The sequence below is a fragment of the Austrofundulus limnaeus genome, unplaced genomic scaffold, assembly GCF_001266775.1.
Source record: "Austrofundulus limnaeus strain Quisiro unplaced genomic scaffold, Austrofundulus_limnaeus-1.0 Scaffold156, whole genome shotgun sequence".
Taxonomy (NCBI): domain Eukaryota; kingdom Metazoa; phylum Chordata; class Actinopteri; order Cyprinodontiformes; family Rivulidae; genus Austrofundulus; species Austrofundulus limnaeus.
The window spans coordinates 622,592-635,706 of NW_013952558.1; the positions used below are offsets into that span (position 1 = coordinate 622,592).

Below are 13,115 nucleotides of genomic sequence, written 5' to 3' on the forward strand. Positions count from 1 at the left end.
TATATATATTAGGGCTTTCAAGGACAAGTGTAATTTTTGGCTGTTTTCACAAACTTTCCAGGGCCTTGAAATAATTTTTTAAAAATTCACAAACTTTGAAGGATTTCAAGGACCTGTGGGAACCCTGATTTTTGCAGAAATACAGGCAAAACGTATCTCTACATGAGTGAAAACATTTAATTTCATAAGAGAGCATTACAGGTTTTGATAATATTTATCATAGAAGAGAAGACTGGGACAAGATGAATGCCTGCTTCTCAGTTTGGCAGTAAGTTTTGATTTGCCCACAACGATCTGAAAGGACCTGGTGTTGTATTAACTTTAAGAGAAATGTTGCAGCAGTAGCAGCATGTTTGAGAAATTCCAGACAGGACATCATGACACAATATAATCCTGAATGCTATCTGTGTTTGTTTTTCAACACAGTTATTTCCATTGGTGGATTCTTTTTTAAAGCAAGCAAAAGGTTGAGTCATAAACATTTGAAACTCGATGTTACACCTCAGTTAACCCCCGTAGGAAACGTGACTTACCTTTCTGCTCCTTGGACAGTTGCTCGGCCTGGTCCCAGATCTCGGTGGCGTACAGGAAGTTGGAGGTGACCTGAACGTAGCTGGCAGCCATCTGGTGGATACGCTGAGGTATGGTCACAGACGAGCTGGCGCTGCTGCTGCTGCTGACGGATGAGTAGCCTCCTGCTGTGCCTGGTGAGAGTTTGGGCGACACTGGAGAGGGCATACCAGCTGCCTTACTGTGTGGAAAACAGAGACAAGTCAACAAAAAGATTAGTTTGATAGAAAATATTAAATATGCAACAACAAATACAAGCTGGGTTTAAAACTGATCAAAATTCGCCAAAATTAATTTTAGGATTTTACTTTTTAAATACAAAACCTAAAAAAAATGCCTCCTGGACACTAAAACTTGACTCTCCAAACATCAAATGAGCATAWAACTTACTTTCCCATTCCAGGAGAGGGAGCCTGGGTGTTACTCAGAGAGTTCTGTGAATGAAATGAGAGAAAGTACATTATGTTCGCAGGTAGTTGCACATTTACAGATTATAAATTGCATTCATGGAATCCGACTGCATTGGAAATTTGTCCAAGAAAAACAAASTGATTTCACGAAACAGTACCTTCAAGTGTTCTGTGAGTGTTTTGGAGTATTTCAGAGCGCTGTCTTTTCTCAGCTTGAACAACCGCAAGTAGAGGAGAGACTGGCATCGGAGGCTGGACAGAGAAAAGCACCATCACGTATGCTTGAAATCAGACACCAGACGTATGAAGGTAACTTCTTTGCATACATTTTAAAAACAAATGATTGAAAGTAGCAACAAGCATGTATGAATACATTTGTGGGTTAAGGACAAACGACACTTTTACCACATGCTGCCAGGCTTATACTCACCAAAGCACAGCTAGCCTCTTGTCTGCTGTTGTAGCATCTGGGGCCATGTAGCTCTTTAACTTCATMGTGTATCTAAATAAAGAAAATTTTAATTAATYAGGTTTTACCCTAATAAAAGTTCATATGCTGTCTTTCTGTCTGAACTCTCATGAAGTTTGGATTAAAACCTAATATTGCTTCAACATCAGTGCAGCAGAACCAAAAGAACACTTTTCTTTTACTCTGTCCAAAGTTGTTCTTTTACCCAGAATACATCTCAACAACTGACACGTCATTCTGCATATGGATGAGGTGGTGTTTTGCAATGATGTGGTAAGCTCATACGTTTGCAGAAGTTTATTTTTTTTGTTGTTTTCAAAACATAAAATTGAAGAACAATGTGCAGAAACAGTGTATGAATTTGTCCTTACTTGATGAGCTCCACTGTTTCAGCATACATTGGGAAGGGTGACTTGGCTTCCTGGGCACTCTTCTCCAGAGCATTGCCACACTCGATGAAGGAAACCACGGCGTCAAGGTAGAAGACAGCCTTCACAAAACGGTTTACCTGCAAAACAAAGAGTAAGTTCAAGTGACACAAAACTTAGATTGTTCTCAACTTACTGTAAATTACATAAACTTGTGATTTCATATAAAGCACTTGTTTGACCCTTAACATTTAAGACTTCTGAAAGGTTGATTTAAGACATTTGAACTTCAAGGCCTTATTTTTGGATTGATGATTTCAATACCTTTTAAGACTTAAAAGGGATCCATGATTAGTTGCAACATTAGACTTTTTTTAATGAACACATATTTTAACTGTAAAATAAAGACTGTAAAAATATTGTAGGATGTTTAGTTTTGTACATTTTTAAAAATATATTTAACATAGTCGAAGCCATTTTATTTACATGCAAAGCATTCTGGGTAAATGATGACATGGATAGGTCCTTGGTGCGAGGCTGCTAGCGAGCTATATCCACCCTGAAGGTTAATCTTGGACAATATCTGATGATCGACTCTTTTAAATGAAACCAGAGAGCGTTGACAGAGCAGCCTGGAACTGAAAATATAGATGGAGGACAACAGTTTAGCTTGTTTGTCACACTAGCACTGAGCTAATACATATAAGGCAATATAGCATCAGTGCTAGCACAAAGGCTAACAGGCTAAGCTGAGGTTGTTCTTCCATGAAGCAGCTCTGTTGTCCTCCATCCATATTTTCAGTTCCAGGCTGAGTCATTTCTACCTTCTCCTCTCTGTCAACGCTCTCTGGTTTCATTTAAAAGAGTCGATCATCAGATATTGTCCAAGATTAACCTTCAGGGTGGATATAGCTCGCTAGCAGCCTCGCACCGAGGACCTAYCCACGTCATCATTTACCCAGAATGCTTTGCATGCAAATAAAATGGMTTYGTCTATGTTAAATATATTTTTAAAAATGTACAAAACAAAACATCCTACAGTATCTTTACAGTCTTTATTTTACAGTTAAAATATATGTTTATCAAATAAAATCTAATGTTACAACTAATCAGCGATCCCTTTAAGGATCCTTGGCTACAGAGTTGCTTGAATTCTTTATCAGCATCAAGACAATATTAACTGAAGATCTAATTGATAAGACCTCAGGTAAAAGTAACTTTACGCATCAACTGTGATGTTTTAAACATAGTTCAAAAGTAACAACTGCAGCAACAATTTAGGTCTGAAAAAGAACAATATGCTGCAATCCTGATCAAAAATTTAAGACCAGTTGGAAAATGACAAGAATTTTTATTTWGCACTGAAGAAAAGGGAGTGAGACAAAAACATTTGAGTAATCATCTAAACAAATAATAATTGAAAGTGAAATAGGTTGTTCTTCAGCTGATCAAAAGTTTAAGACCATATCTAAAAAAAGAAAGACCCCAAACCCCTCTAAAATTGAAATAAAATCTGAAGAAAAAAAAAGACAGTAATGAATAGCTGCACCACTCTTGTTAATCAACTCAAAAATGTCGTTTTGGCATGCTTGATGCTAGCGTTTCCAGGAGGACAGAGAGAACGTTGCTCCAAGTGGTGATGATAGCGTCACAGAGGGGATCCTCTGTCTGGAACGGGTGTCCATTTTTGTAAACCTCCCTTGCCATCCAAACCTAAATGTTCCCAACTGGATTTAGATCAGGGAACACAGGATGGTCCAAAAGAGTGACGAGCTTAATTTGGGCCGAGGATTGTCCTGCGTCTTAACGGACAGTCAATTGGATYCTCYGGCACAGGACCGGTGAAATGTGGGTCCATCACTTGACTTTTTTTTGTTCCATAACCATCGAGCTCTTTTAAGAAGTTTAAAATGACTGTCTTACTTCGTCCAACCTCAGCAGCAATGGCTTTGATTATGCAACTCAGCAAAGACAGAAACTTTTTTTGCCTTTGCCATCAGGAGGTCATGACACTGTGGATACCTGACAAAGAATTACACTGAATCCCCATTTTTGCAAAGATTTGTGCTTTTAAATGCTGTGGTCTTAAACTTAGATCAACTGATGAACAGCCTATTTCAGATTAATGTTTGCAAATAAATGCTTACTCAGTTTTTTTCAGTCTCACTCACTTTGCATTTCAAAGCTCTACTTAGAACCGTCTTGAGATCAAACAATGTAAAATGTGAATTCTTGCCATTTTTCGACTGGTCTTAAAATTTTAATCAGGATTGTAGATTGACATCTAACAAATGCCCAGGTAACAAAATATCTACTTTTTTTTGTCATGCTCAAAAACTGCAAAARCTCAGAATGAGAAATCTGATTATTAGCCCAGTTCCCTTCACAAAATCATTAAAATAATCTGAAACTTAATTAGCAGATGTTTGGTTAAAATGCCAGAAATGTTGACTTTAAATCCTAATTAAAAAGCATTTCTTACGTGTCAAACTTTAGTAGTGTTTTACCTTGCGTGTAATAATTGACCGTACATCCAAACATCTCAACTCCACCCGTGCATAGCTTCACTTACCAGTGCATCTGCATTGTGCTTGAGCTTTTTGGCTTCTTGTAAGTAGTGATCAGCTGAGTAAGCCCTGAAACCAAAATATTGGCAGGTCAAATCAATTTACAGACTAAATCAAAGTAAAAAAGCACAACTATTTACAGAAAGCGTCACACATTCCAACACTCTTTAACGTCTCGGTTTGCACGTGGAAATGTACAATTATTTGTCACTTTTCTAAAATCGTTAAAGATCTTTTCAAGCGTTAAATCAAATTCTGAAACAAAAGGCACAAGAATCTTAAGCAGCTCTGTGTCGTTTCTTTATAACAGCATGAAAAAGGACACAGAGTCCTGGCAGAGAGTCTTTTAAAATGGAAATTTACATAATCTTTCTGGCAGGCGGCCACTTCTATTCACGACCTCCCCAACCTCCCATAGCTTCATGCATCAAAGGCAACTCTAGAGCCCCACAGCAGCTCTTTCTGAGCCCCGCTGAGGGGGTTATCCACAGGGGAAAGAGCTCCTCTTACCTGTCCTCAAAAACCAGCTTAGATCTCTGAGACTTGGAGTCGTCTGTGGAGAGAGGAGGCACTGCCAACTGGTTAATTGGTAATTTCTCCTGCAGACACAGAAAGGGAGACAGTTAAATTTAATGGGGGAATGTACTCCATTTATGATGTGAATAATAACATGGAGGAAAGGTGAAAATATACTGCATTCTTTAAGTATTGGGCTTATACATAGAAGAGCTAGATATTCAGCTGCTTGTTATAAGAGTATAAATATTTGATTTGTGACTATAATAATGCTAGGAGGAAGCTGAAATGCAGCACAAACATACAGCAGCTATTGACCTGATCATTGTCCTCRTTGAAAAGCAGTAACTGATGTTTCTTTATGCTTGTATTATCACTTCAGGTACTTTGTATAACATATTGCACAGATGGCGAGGTGAACGACTCAGCTCACAAATGTAGTGTTGTGTTTGAAAGATGATTACAAACATTTCACAGTACTCACGTCAACCTTCCCATCACGTGTGCTGCGTCCCTTGTCGTCTCCTTTTCTGTGTTTGGAGGTGGAGCTGCTCTTTGTGCTGTGACTCCCCTCTTTTCTGCTCCCGTTCGCACTCGACAGCAAGCTGGAGGACTGGCTGACTGTCCCCTTTCGACTTGAATGGTCTCCCTTAGGTGTCCTCTGWGGACCTGACATAGAAGGGGAGGGGGCTGGCTCCTCTTTCTTTTCCAAAGGCCGCTTTGACCTGGTTAAATGTGAAGCAGTCCTGTGTTACATGCGCTCTTTAATAGGCCTGTCACAATAACAAACTTTGCTAGAAGATAATTTTTCTCAGAAATTATTATGATACAGTAAATGTTTTGAGACCACTTTAAACTAATGTGATACCACCCACTTACAAAGTTTACAAAATTTAAGTACGTGAAAAAAAAAAGTGTTATGAACTGACCTGAAGCAGACATTGACATAAGATTAAATATTAACATTACGGAAATTCATAACAAAGACAAAACCAGAGAGTAAAGAATGAAGGGTAACAGGTGTGGCTTTTAAAGGCCGACTTAAGGCCACATCAATAAGCTCCTAGGCTGAGATTTGACCAAGCACACTGAAGGTTAATGTGTTTATTTTTCAAACTGTAAAAAAAATKACATAAAAACTTGTGCGTTTCCATTACAAAACAAAATGCTATTAAAMGCATCAGGAGTGCCAATTTGGGCAAAACCTTATTAGAAAAATAAAATAAAATACTCACTCTTTACTGCTGTTTTTATGATGAGATAACGACTTGTCTTCTGTCTTGAATCGCTTACTCTCYGGCTTCGTAGCTTCCTCCTCGTTCTAAGGATTAAAGAAGGGGGGAAAATGCACATTTAAAAAAAACTTTGGTTTATTGGTTGGTTATGGGACCTTAATTTTTTATGACAAACCCGTAAATATGTGCTGTAACAGTTAAAGTGTTTTAATGGTTAAAAGTAAAAATAGAATCAAAAGGACAGAAGAAGAAAACATCTGAGACTGGCTCTACCTTGTGTTTCCTCTTGGACTTGCTCTGCTTACTGAAGTCCTTGCTGTCTCGGTCTTGAGAGTCTTCCCTCTCCACTTTTATCTCTACAGGCTCCTTGTAAGGCCGTCCTGGGATCCTCGACAGCAAGCTGAGATCTATGGGAAAGGGAAGGAAAAGGAAGGGAAGGGTTTAATTTGGGCCAAAATAAAGAAAAGCTTCTGCAGCATAAACACAACACAAGAACGCACAATAAAATGAGACTTTTATGTTGTTATTTTAGGACTTATGAGAGGGTTTGACTTACCTATCTTAACGAGTAAAGCCTGCTGATGAGGCTGCCTTGTGGGGTAGTGCTCCTCTGGATCGCTGAGAGGGGACAGCAGCTCTTTCTCTTCCACAGGAGAAAACACACAAACGGGGGTCCTGATGCTCTCTGTGTACTTGGGCGTCTGTGAGGATGAGGGGATGCTGTCGTTCCCYTCAGAGTCTGACGATGACGAGTCTGTGCTGATAATTTCACGAGACTGGGGAGTCTTGGTGGGCGCCTTGGTCTTGCGTTTGTCTGTAGTGGTGGTAACGGAGGCCGCAGAGGGCCTGGGGGAGGATTTGGGTTCTTTTTTGATGCTTGGCTTGCGGGAACCCTTAGTGGCAGCTTTGGGTTGGTGKGGGGGGATCTCTGGAGCCGGCTCGCTCTCCACTTTCAGACCCCCCTTTGGTTCCTCCACCACAGGAGGCTTCTCAGATTTTTTCGGCTGCTTTTTGCCCACTCGGATGCGAGGATTTGTGCTGCCGTTACTCTGGGCGGGGGACTTCTGACGGCTGCGGCCACCCTCCGCACCTTTTTGCGGCGCTCGCAAGTCTCTGCTCGGGGCTGGTGCTGTGGAGTCTTTCGACCCCCCGCCTTGGCTTCCAGAACCACGGCCGAAATCTCGGCTCTCTTTTTTACACTTCGACGGGACGCTGTTGTCTATGGGGGAAGCGGGACACTGTTTGGCCTTCTTGAACCAGTTGTCCAGCTGCCACTTGTTGAGCTGCTCAGGCTGAAGGGGAGAGAATAAAACAAAACTTAGAAACGGTCTTCATGAGCAAACATTTACAGATAAGAATAATCATCATTTAAAACAATTCTCACTGTAACAAAAAGGACTTAACGTAGTTCTAGCAGTGCAGAAAATGATTAATATGTAATTACTTCAGGAGAAGCAGGTCGTGGGTGCTCGTTGGCTTCACTGTCAGTCGTGCTGCTTTCACTCTCGCTGTCAGAGCCTGAGCTGCTCTCTGAGCCGCTGTGGCTGCTGGAGTCGTCCCTGGATGGTTCAGCTGCTTCACTGTTATTGCTGTTGTTGGACAAACGCAGACAAACGGTGCTAGAGTCAAACAAACACTGCTGGCAATTACTACAGATACAAAACGACGAGGGCTATGGAGATTTCGAAACAATGCTTTGTGAAAATCCACTGATATTAAGTGAAAATATACTTTATTAATTACATTTTACCAAAAAACATTTGCACTTCACCTTGTGTTCCTTGAGGCATTCTTGGCGTCTTGTTCTCCATCACTGTCGTCACTGCTGCTTACAATCAAATCTTCTTTCAGCATTCTGAAAATACAAAATTTAAATACACTTTTTTTGTAGCTGTAACCCTTTTCTTATTGCAACAYAGAACAAAAATAAAGAAGAGGTACAATATAATTCATCCAATAACAAAATGACAAAGTTGTCAGCTGTTCCATGGAGTGTATCTCCTCCCCTATTTCTTGCCATTGATCAGTCTGAGGTGGGCCAAGCCTTTTTACATGCAATCATTAGAACTTTAAAAAGATAATAGTCTTCCTTTTGGATCACCTCGCCAGGTAGCAGACCCAACAACAAAACGTTGGGATGTTAAAGGGATCCCCGATTAGTTGTAACATTAGACTTTATTTAATAAACGTATATTTAACTGTAAAATAAAGATTGTAAAAATACTGTAGGATGCTCAGTTTTTATAATTTTTTAACTAAAAGTTTCAAAATATATTACACGGACGGGGCCATTTTATTTACACACAAAGCATTCTGGGTAAATGATGACATCAACTAGGTCMTCGGTGCGAGGCTGCTAGTGAGCTATATCCACACTGAAGGTTAATCTTGGACAATATCTGATGATCGACTCTTTTAAATGAAACCAGAGAGCGTTGACAGAGAGGAGAAGGTAGAAATGACTCAGCCTGGAACTGAAAATATGGATGGAGGACAACAGTTTAGCTTGTTTGTTTGTCACGCTAGCACCGAGCTAATACATATAAGGCAATATAGCGTCAGTGCTAGCGCAAAGGCTAACAGGCTAAGCTGAGGTTCTTCTTCCATGAAGCAGCTCTGTTGTCCTCCATCCATATTTTCAGTTCCAGGTTGAGTCATTTCTACCTTCTCCTCTCTGTCAACGCTCTCTGGTTTCATTTAAAAGAGTCGATCATCAGATATTGTCCAAGATTAACCTTCAGGGTGGATATAGCTTGCTAGCAGCCTCGCACTGATGACCTACCCACGTCATCATTTACCCAGAATGCTTTGCGTGTAAATAAAATGGCTCCGTCCGTGTTAAAATATATTTTTAAAAATGTACAAAACAAAACAGCCTAYAGTATTTTTACAGTCTTTAGTCTAATGTTACAACTAATCGGGGATCCCTTTAAGGGATGACATAACCTAATATCCTACCAGAAATTTCTGTATCTTTCTATTTGATTTACAATTACATTCCCATTTTATGTTGCTTGATTTATTATTTTATTTTAGTCTTCTGAAGATGTTTATTTATTGTTTTATATGTGTGTTTGCTTTCTAAACTTTATCATAAAGTAATGTAAGGAAAACATCAACCATGCATGTTACAAGCAAAGAGGAGAAGATGAATCACTTACGTGGGAGGGTCATTGCAGTCTTTAGGCTGGTGGCTGCTGGAGCTCTTAGATGAGCTGCCTCTCTCTGAAACACAAAGAAGGTGCATATAGATATATATAAATACACAGACCAGACAAACACATAAGAGATTAGCAAACAATTTCATCTTGAATGTGCAGAATGGAATAGGAATTATGAAACTCACTGTTTCCACTTGGAAAAGCATGTGTATCCTGAAGTTTAAAAAAACAAAAACAAAAAAACATTGTTTTTTTACGAAGTAGTGTTTATGTTCTTCCTCGACTATAATATCTGTCAAGCATGTTAACAGATAAATAGGGATTTATGTCCGTAACAGAAGCTAATTCACCAAAAAGCTCAAATAAGTTGTACGACTATTTCTTTATTGAAAAAGAAAAAGAAAGTTTGGTAGCTGGTTTGCTCTACATAAAAAGAAAGAAATCTTAATTTTTAAAATTCATAATAACAAAATCCACTGAACCAGTTAAAAACTGTTGGCTTAATGCTGACCTTGGTGGGGAATGGAAACTTGGAGGGCTCTGTTTTGCAGGGAGTGTGGATGGCTGTGAGTGGAGGGGGCCACGACTGAGTCATTTCCTGTTTAAAAAAAAAGATGACAAAAAGGGAAAAAATGYAGAGATTAGCTTCATGATGTTGAGTAAGCAAGAAATATTCCTCCTTCAATTCTTTCTTTTCACTCCAAATGAACAGGTCTGATASTGGAAGTAGTACGTACCTTCAGAATTTCATCCACACAGTTTGGATCACCGGAGCCCTGCAGAAAGAAACACCATACTTCAAACATGTTCATGAAAATAATCTCAGTACAACAGGTGAGAGGTTGCTTCCATTCTGAGTACAATGAGTCACACTAAAAGGCTTTTTATGACACCTATGGGTTTACTCAGATCATCTGCAAYAAGCTGTTCAGTTTTTCATTAAAAATAAGTCAACTCTTTGAACACAACGTGTGTTTAAACCAGGGGTGCCCAAACTTTTTCCCCAAGTGGGCCAAAATGATCATCTAGGGGCTGCGGGCCAAATGTGGTAACAGAATACATGAAATACAAATACTTTTTAAATAAAGTACTTTATTTTTAATGATTAATCTTTTAGCCAGTGCAATGGCCCACTTTGGTTTTTAGCGAAGTCTGCCATACGTTCAACCAGCAAAGGCTCATGGGACATTTCATAAATTGATAAAATATGAGTTTTGTGGCCTTATAACGTGGGCAAATCTACATGTGTGGTTAAATCTAATCTAAATATCTCTTGTTGTTGCTTGTATTTCATGTTTCATGTTTAATATTAATATATCAAAGATAAAGTCAGCACCATAAGTGAAAACTATCTGCACTACAGTCCCTTATATATTAACAAATTTTATGTACAATAAAAATACAAATCACAAATAAAATGAAAGGTGGCAGAAAGAAGGAAAAAAAGTCTTAAAGTATCTGCATCTTTATTCATTTGACCAATGAATAAAATGACTTTCAGTGGAAATACTGTGTTTCTACATAGTATGACAGGTGGGCCAAATCAAATGGCTTGGGTGGGCCCCACTTTGGGCTCCTCTGGTTTAAACCTAAACTACTGATCATTTTAGATGCAATTTATAGACATAGTTTATATGTAGTTCTGGAACCTGCTCGTCTGTAGCAGTCAGGTGTGCCTGTGAACTTTGATACTTGTGTAATCGTAATTRCGGCTCCATTTAATGGACTTAAAAGAGATTCTACTCAGAAAYATATTTTTAACAGCTGACAAACTAAGTGCCAACTAAACTCACAAAGTCMCTGAATGGTGATGAAATTTAGGACACACGAACACTGAAGCTTACCTCTACAGGCTGTGAGGGGATCTTGAGTTTGGTTAGTGAYGCCTTGCCGTTGGGCTTCACATCTCCTATGGTGCTGCTGTGGGACTGTCCGCTGTAGCTGTCTGCTTGAGAACTCTTTGCTTCTGTAGTTTCTTGGCCGTCCATTGGCCGCACATAAGCTGTGGGCTTCTGCAGCATGGAGATGGGYTTGGACATGAGAGCGGGAGGAAAGGTCTGACTCGAGTGCTGTCCGCTGGGGAAAGAGGTGTGAACCCGTGAGGGGGAGTCCCAGTTCGCCTCTCTGTCTCGTGGAGATCTGGACCGGTAGCGCTCCTTGCTGTGATGCTGCTCAGCAGACAAGGAGCTCCGCGAGTGGCTGCTGGAGGAACTCAGAGACCCCTTGGCCGGACTTGATGTGTGTGACTTGGAGTGATCCGAACCTCCGCTGTGTTTACTCGACTTCTTTTCTCGCACTTCACCTCTTTGGCTACTGTTGCTGCTGCCGCTACTGCCGCCGCCGCTCCTCTGGCCGCTGTGTCCGCCGGGGAGTCCAGAGCGTTTCTGGGATTGGGATGAAGACCCGCCGGYTGCTGGGCCAACAGGAGTCCACTTACTGCTCTGGCTCCCGCCGCCGCTACCAACGCTGCGCTGGTCCCCGACAAATAAAGGTGGGCCGGATTTCTCTTCAGAGGAAGACGAGCTGTTAGAAGGTTTACCTCCGAGCTTTGGAAGCGTGTCACCAATTGGTTCTTTCATTTCGTCGTAATTGCCCAGCATGCTCTGGATACGGTTGGACAGTTTATCTTCTTTGCTAACCTGAAGGCAGAACCAAAAGAAGAAAAAACTGAAAAAAATTACTCAAACTGCAAAAGCAGAGAAAAAGAAGAAAAGAAAACAGCTTTAAATTTATTATATATTTTATCCCTAATTATAGAGTTAGAATAATTCACTGAAACAAGTAAAAAAAAGGAGAGGCCCCACCAGCCACTCTCAAAGTTATTTTGTGTAAACTGAGCTGAGAACAGTTTAAATTCATCTGAACTGGGATAAGGGTCAACACATGGTTTTAACAGAGGTTAATCAATCACTTTGAGGTTCCAGTCGACCTGTTTGCAGCCTGCGCACCGGCTCCAGTTTCAGACGCAGTCTGACACTTCGGTTTTGTTTGACAGATTCACACTGAGAGTGTGGAAATACAGGCTGTTATCTGCAGCAGGAAATGTAACTGACTCGGTCACAACATGCACTCCAGCACCTCGTACTAGCAAAGCCTGGCTCTCATTTGTGTAGATAGTGGAGAGTACTATTACTCATTTTTCTTCTAGCTTGAGGTTTTCCGTTTGTYGTGCGAACATGCTTTGAGTGTCTCTAATTCCAAATGGCACAGAAATAATCACTAAAAGGGATACAATTAGTAATTCCAAGCAAAATGATGATGAAAATGTTTAGATTAGAAACACTGTAAAAAAAAACTGTTTGTTTAGCAAAGCATTTGTTTGCAGAGACACAAACACAAACACAGAGAAGTACATTTGACTTAATTGAACACTGTTCATTCTGAGTAGATGAATAAGCACGTGAACTTTGCACCATAAAAACGTTACTGCGGTGCTGGTCTACATTCGAGAGGCCACAGCTGCAGCTGTGTGCACACATGGTCTTCAATGCAGAACACTGTAAACTTCCACTTAGTGGAGCATGACAGAAAGTCAAACTAAAGCTTACATAAAACTCACACGAGCCGTAGAGAAGAAATCAAAAGTACAGAAAGCGTGTGACTTTACGGTTTGTTTTTCCCAGCTTCAATATGCACAATGGAAATATGTGATTTAAAAAAAAAAAATCAACAAAACGCAGCGTAAAATTGTATGCAGCAAATGTGTCCTTCGTTGTAAAAAGTTAAGGACTTTTCTGTCTTTAATGTCAGCTTTGATCTTTTGCTTTCTTGTTGTCCAAACACACACACACACACACACACACACACACACACACACAC

The 13,115-nt window shown here is 40.1% G+C and overlaps 1 protein-coding gene across 1 annotated transcript in view; it reads right to left on the bottom strand.

The window, feature by feature from the left end:
- Window positions 1-13,115, bottom strand: part of aff4 (AF4/FMR2 family, member 4) — a 20,190-nt gene that overhangs the window by 2,274 nt on the left and 4,801 nt on the right. The window contains exons 3-20 of the mRNA XM_014016837.1: window positions 11,141-11,935; window positions 10,034-10,072; window positions 9,808-9,894; window positions 9,482-9,509; window positions 9,297-9,360; window positions 7,907-7,990; window positions 7,580-7,724; window positions 6,692-7,427; window positions 6,409-6,542; window positions 6,136-6,221; window positions 5,385-5,625; window positions 4,895-4,983; window positions 4,390-4,453; window positions 1,821-1,957; window positions 1,411-1,482; window positions 1,139-1,232; window positions 961-1,004; window positions 534-751 (exon numbers count right to left, since the gene is read on the bottom strand). Of these exons, the coding sequence (XP_013872291.1) occupies window positions 534-751; window positions 961-1,004; window positions 1,139-1,232; window positions 1,411-1,482; window positions 1,821-1,957; window positions 4,390-4,453; window positions 4,895-4,983; window positions 5,385-5,625; window positions 6,136-6,221; window positions 6,409-6,542; window positions 6,692-7,427; window positions 7,580-7,724; window positions 7,907-7,990; window positions 9,297-9,360; window positions 9,482-9,509; window positions 9,808-9,894; window positions 10,034-10,072; window positions 11,141-11,935 (3,157 nt within the window). The remainder of the gene's footprint in view (window positions 1-533; window positions 752-960; window positions 1,005-1,138; window positions 1,233-1,410; window positions 1,483-1,820; window positions 1,958-4,389; window positions 4,454-4,894; window positions 4,984-5,384; window positions 5,626-6,135; window positions 6,222-6,408; window positions 6,543-6,691; window positions 7,428-7,579; window positions 7,725-7,906; window positions 7,991-9,296; window positions 9,361-9,481; window positions 9,510-9,807; window positions 9,895-10,033; window positions 10,073-11,140; window positions 11,936-13,115) is intronic.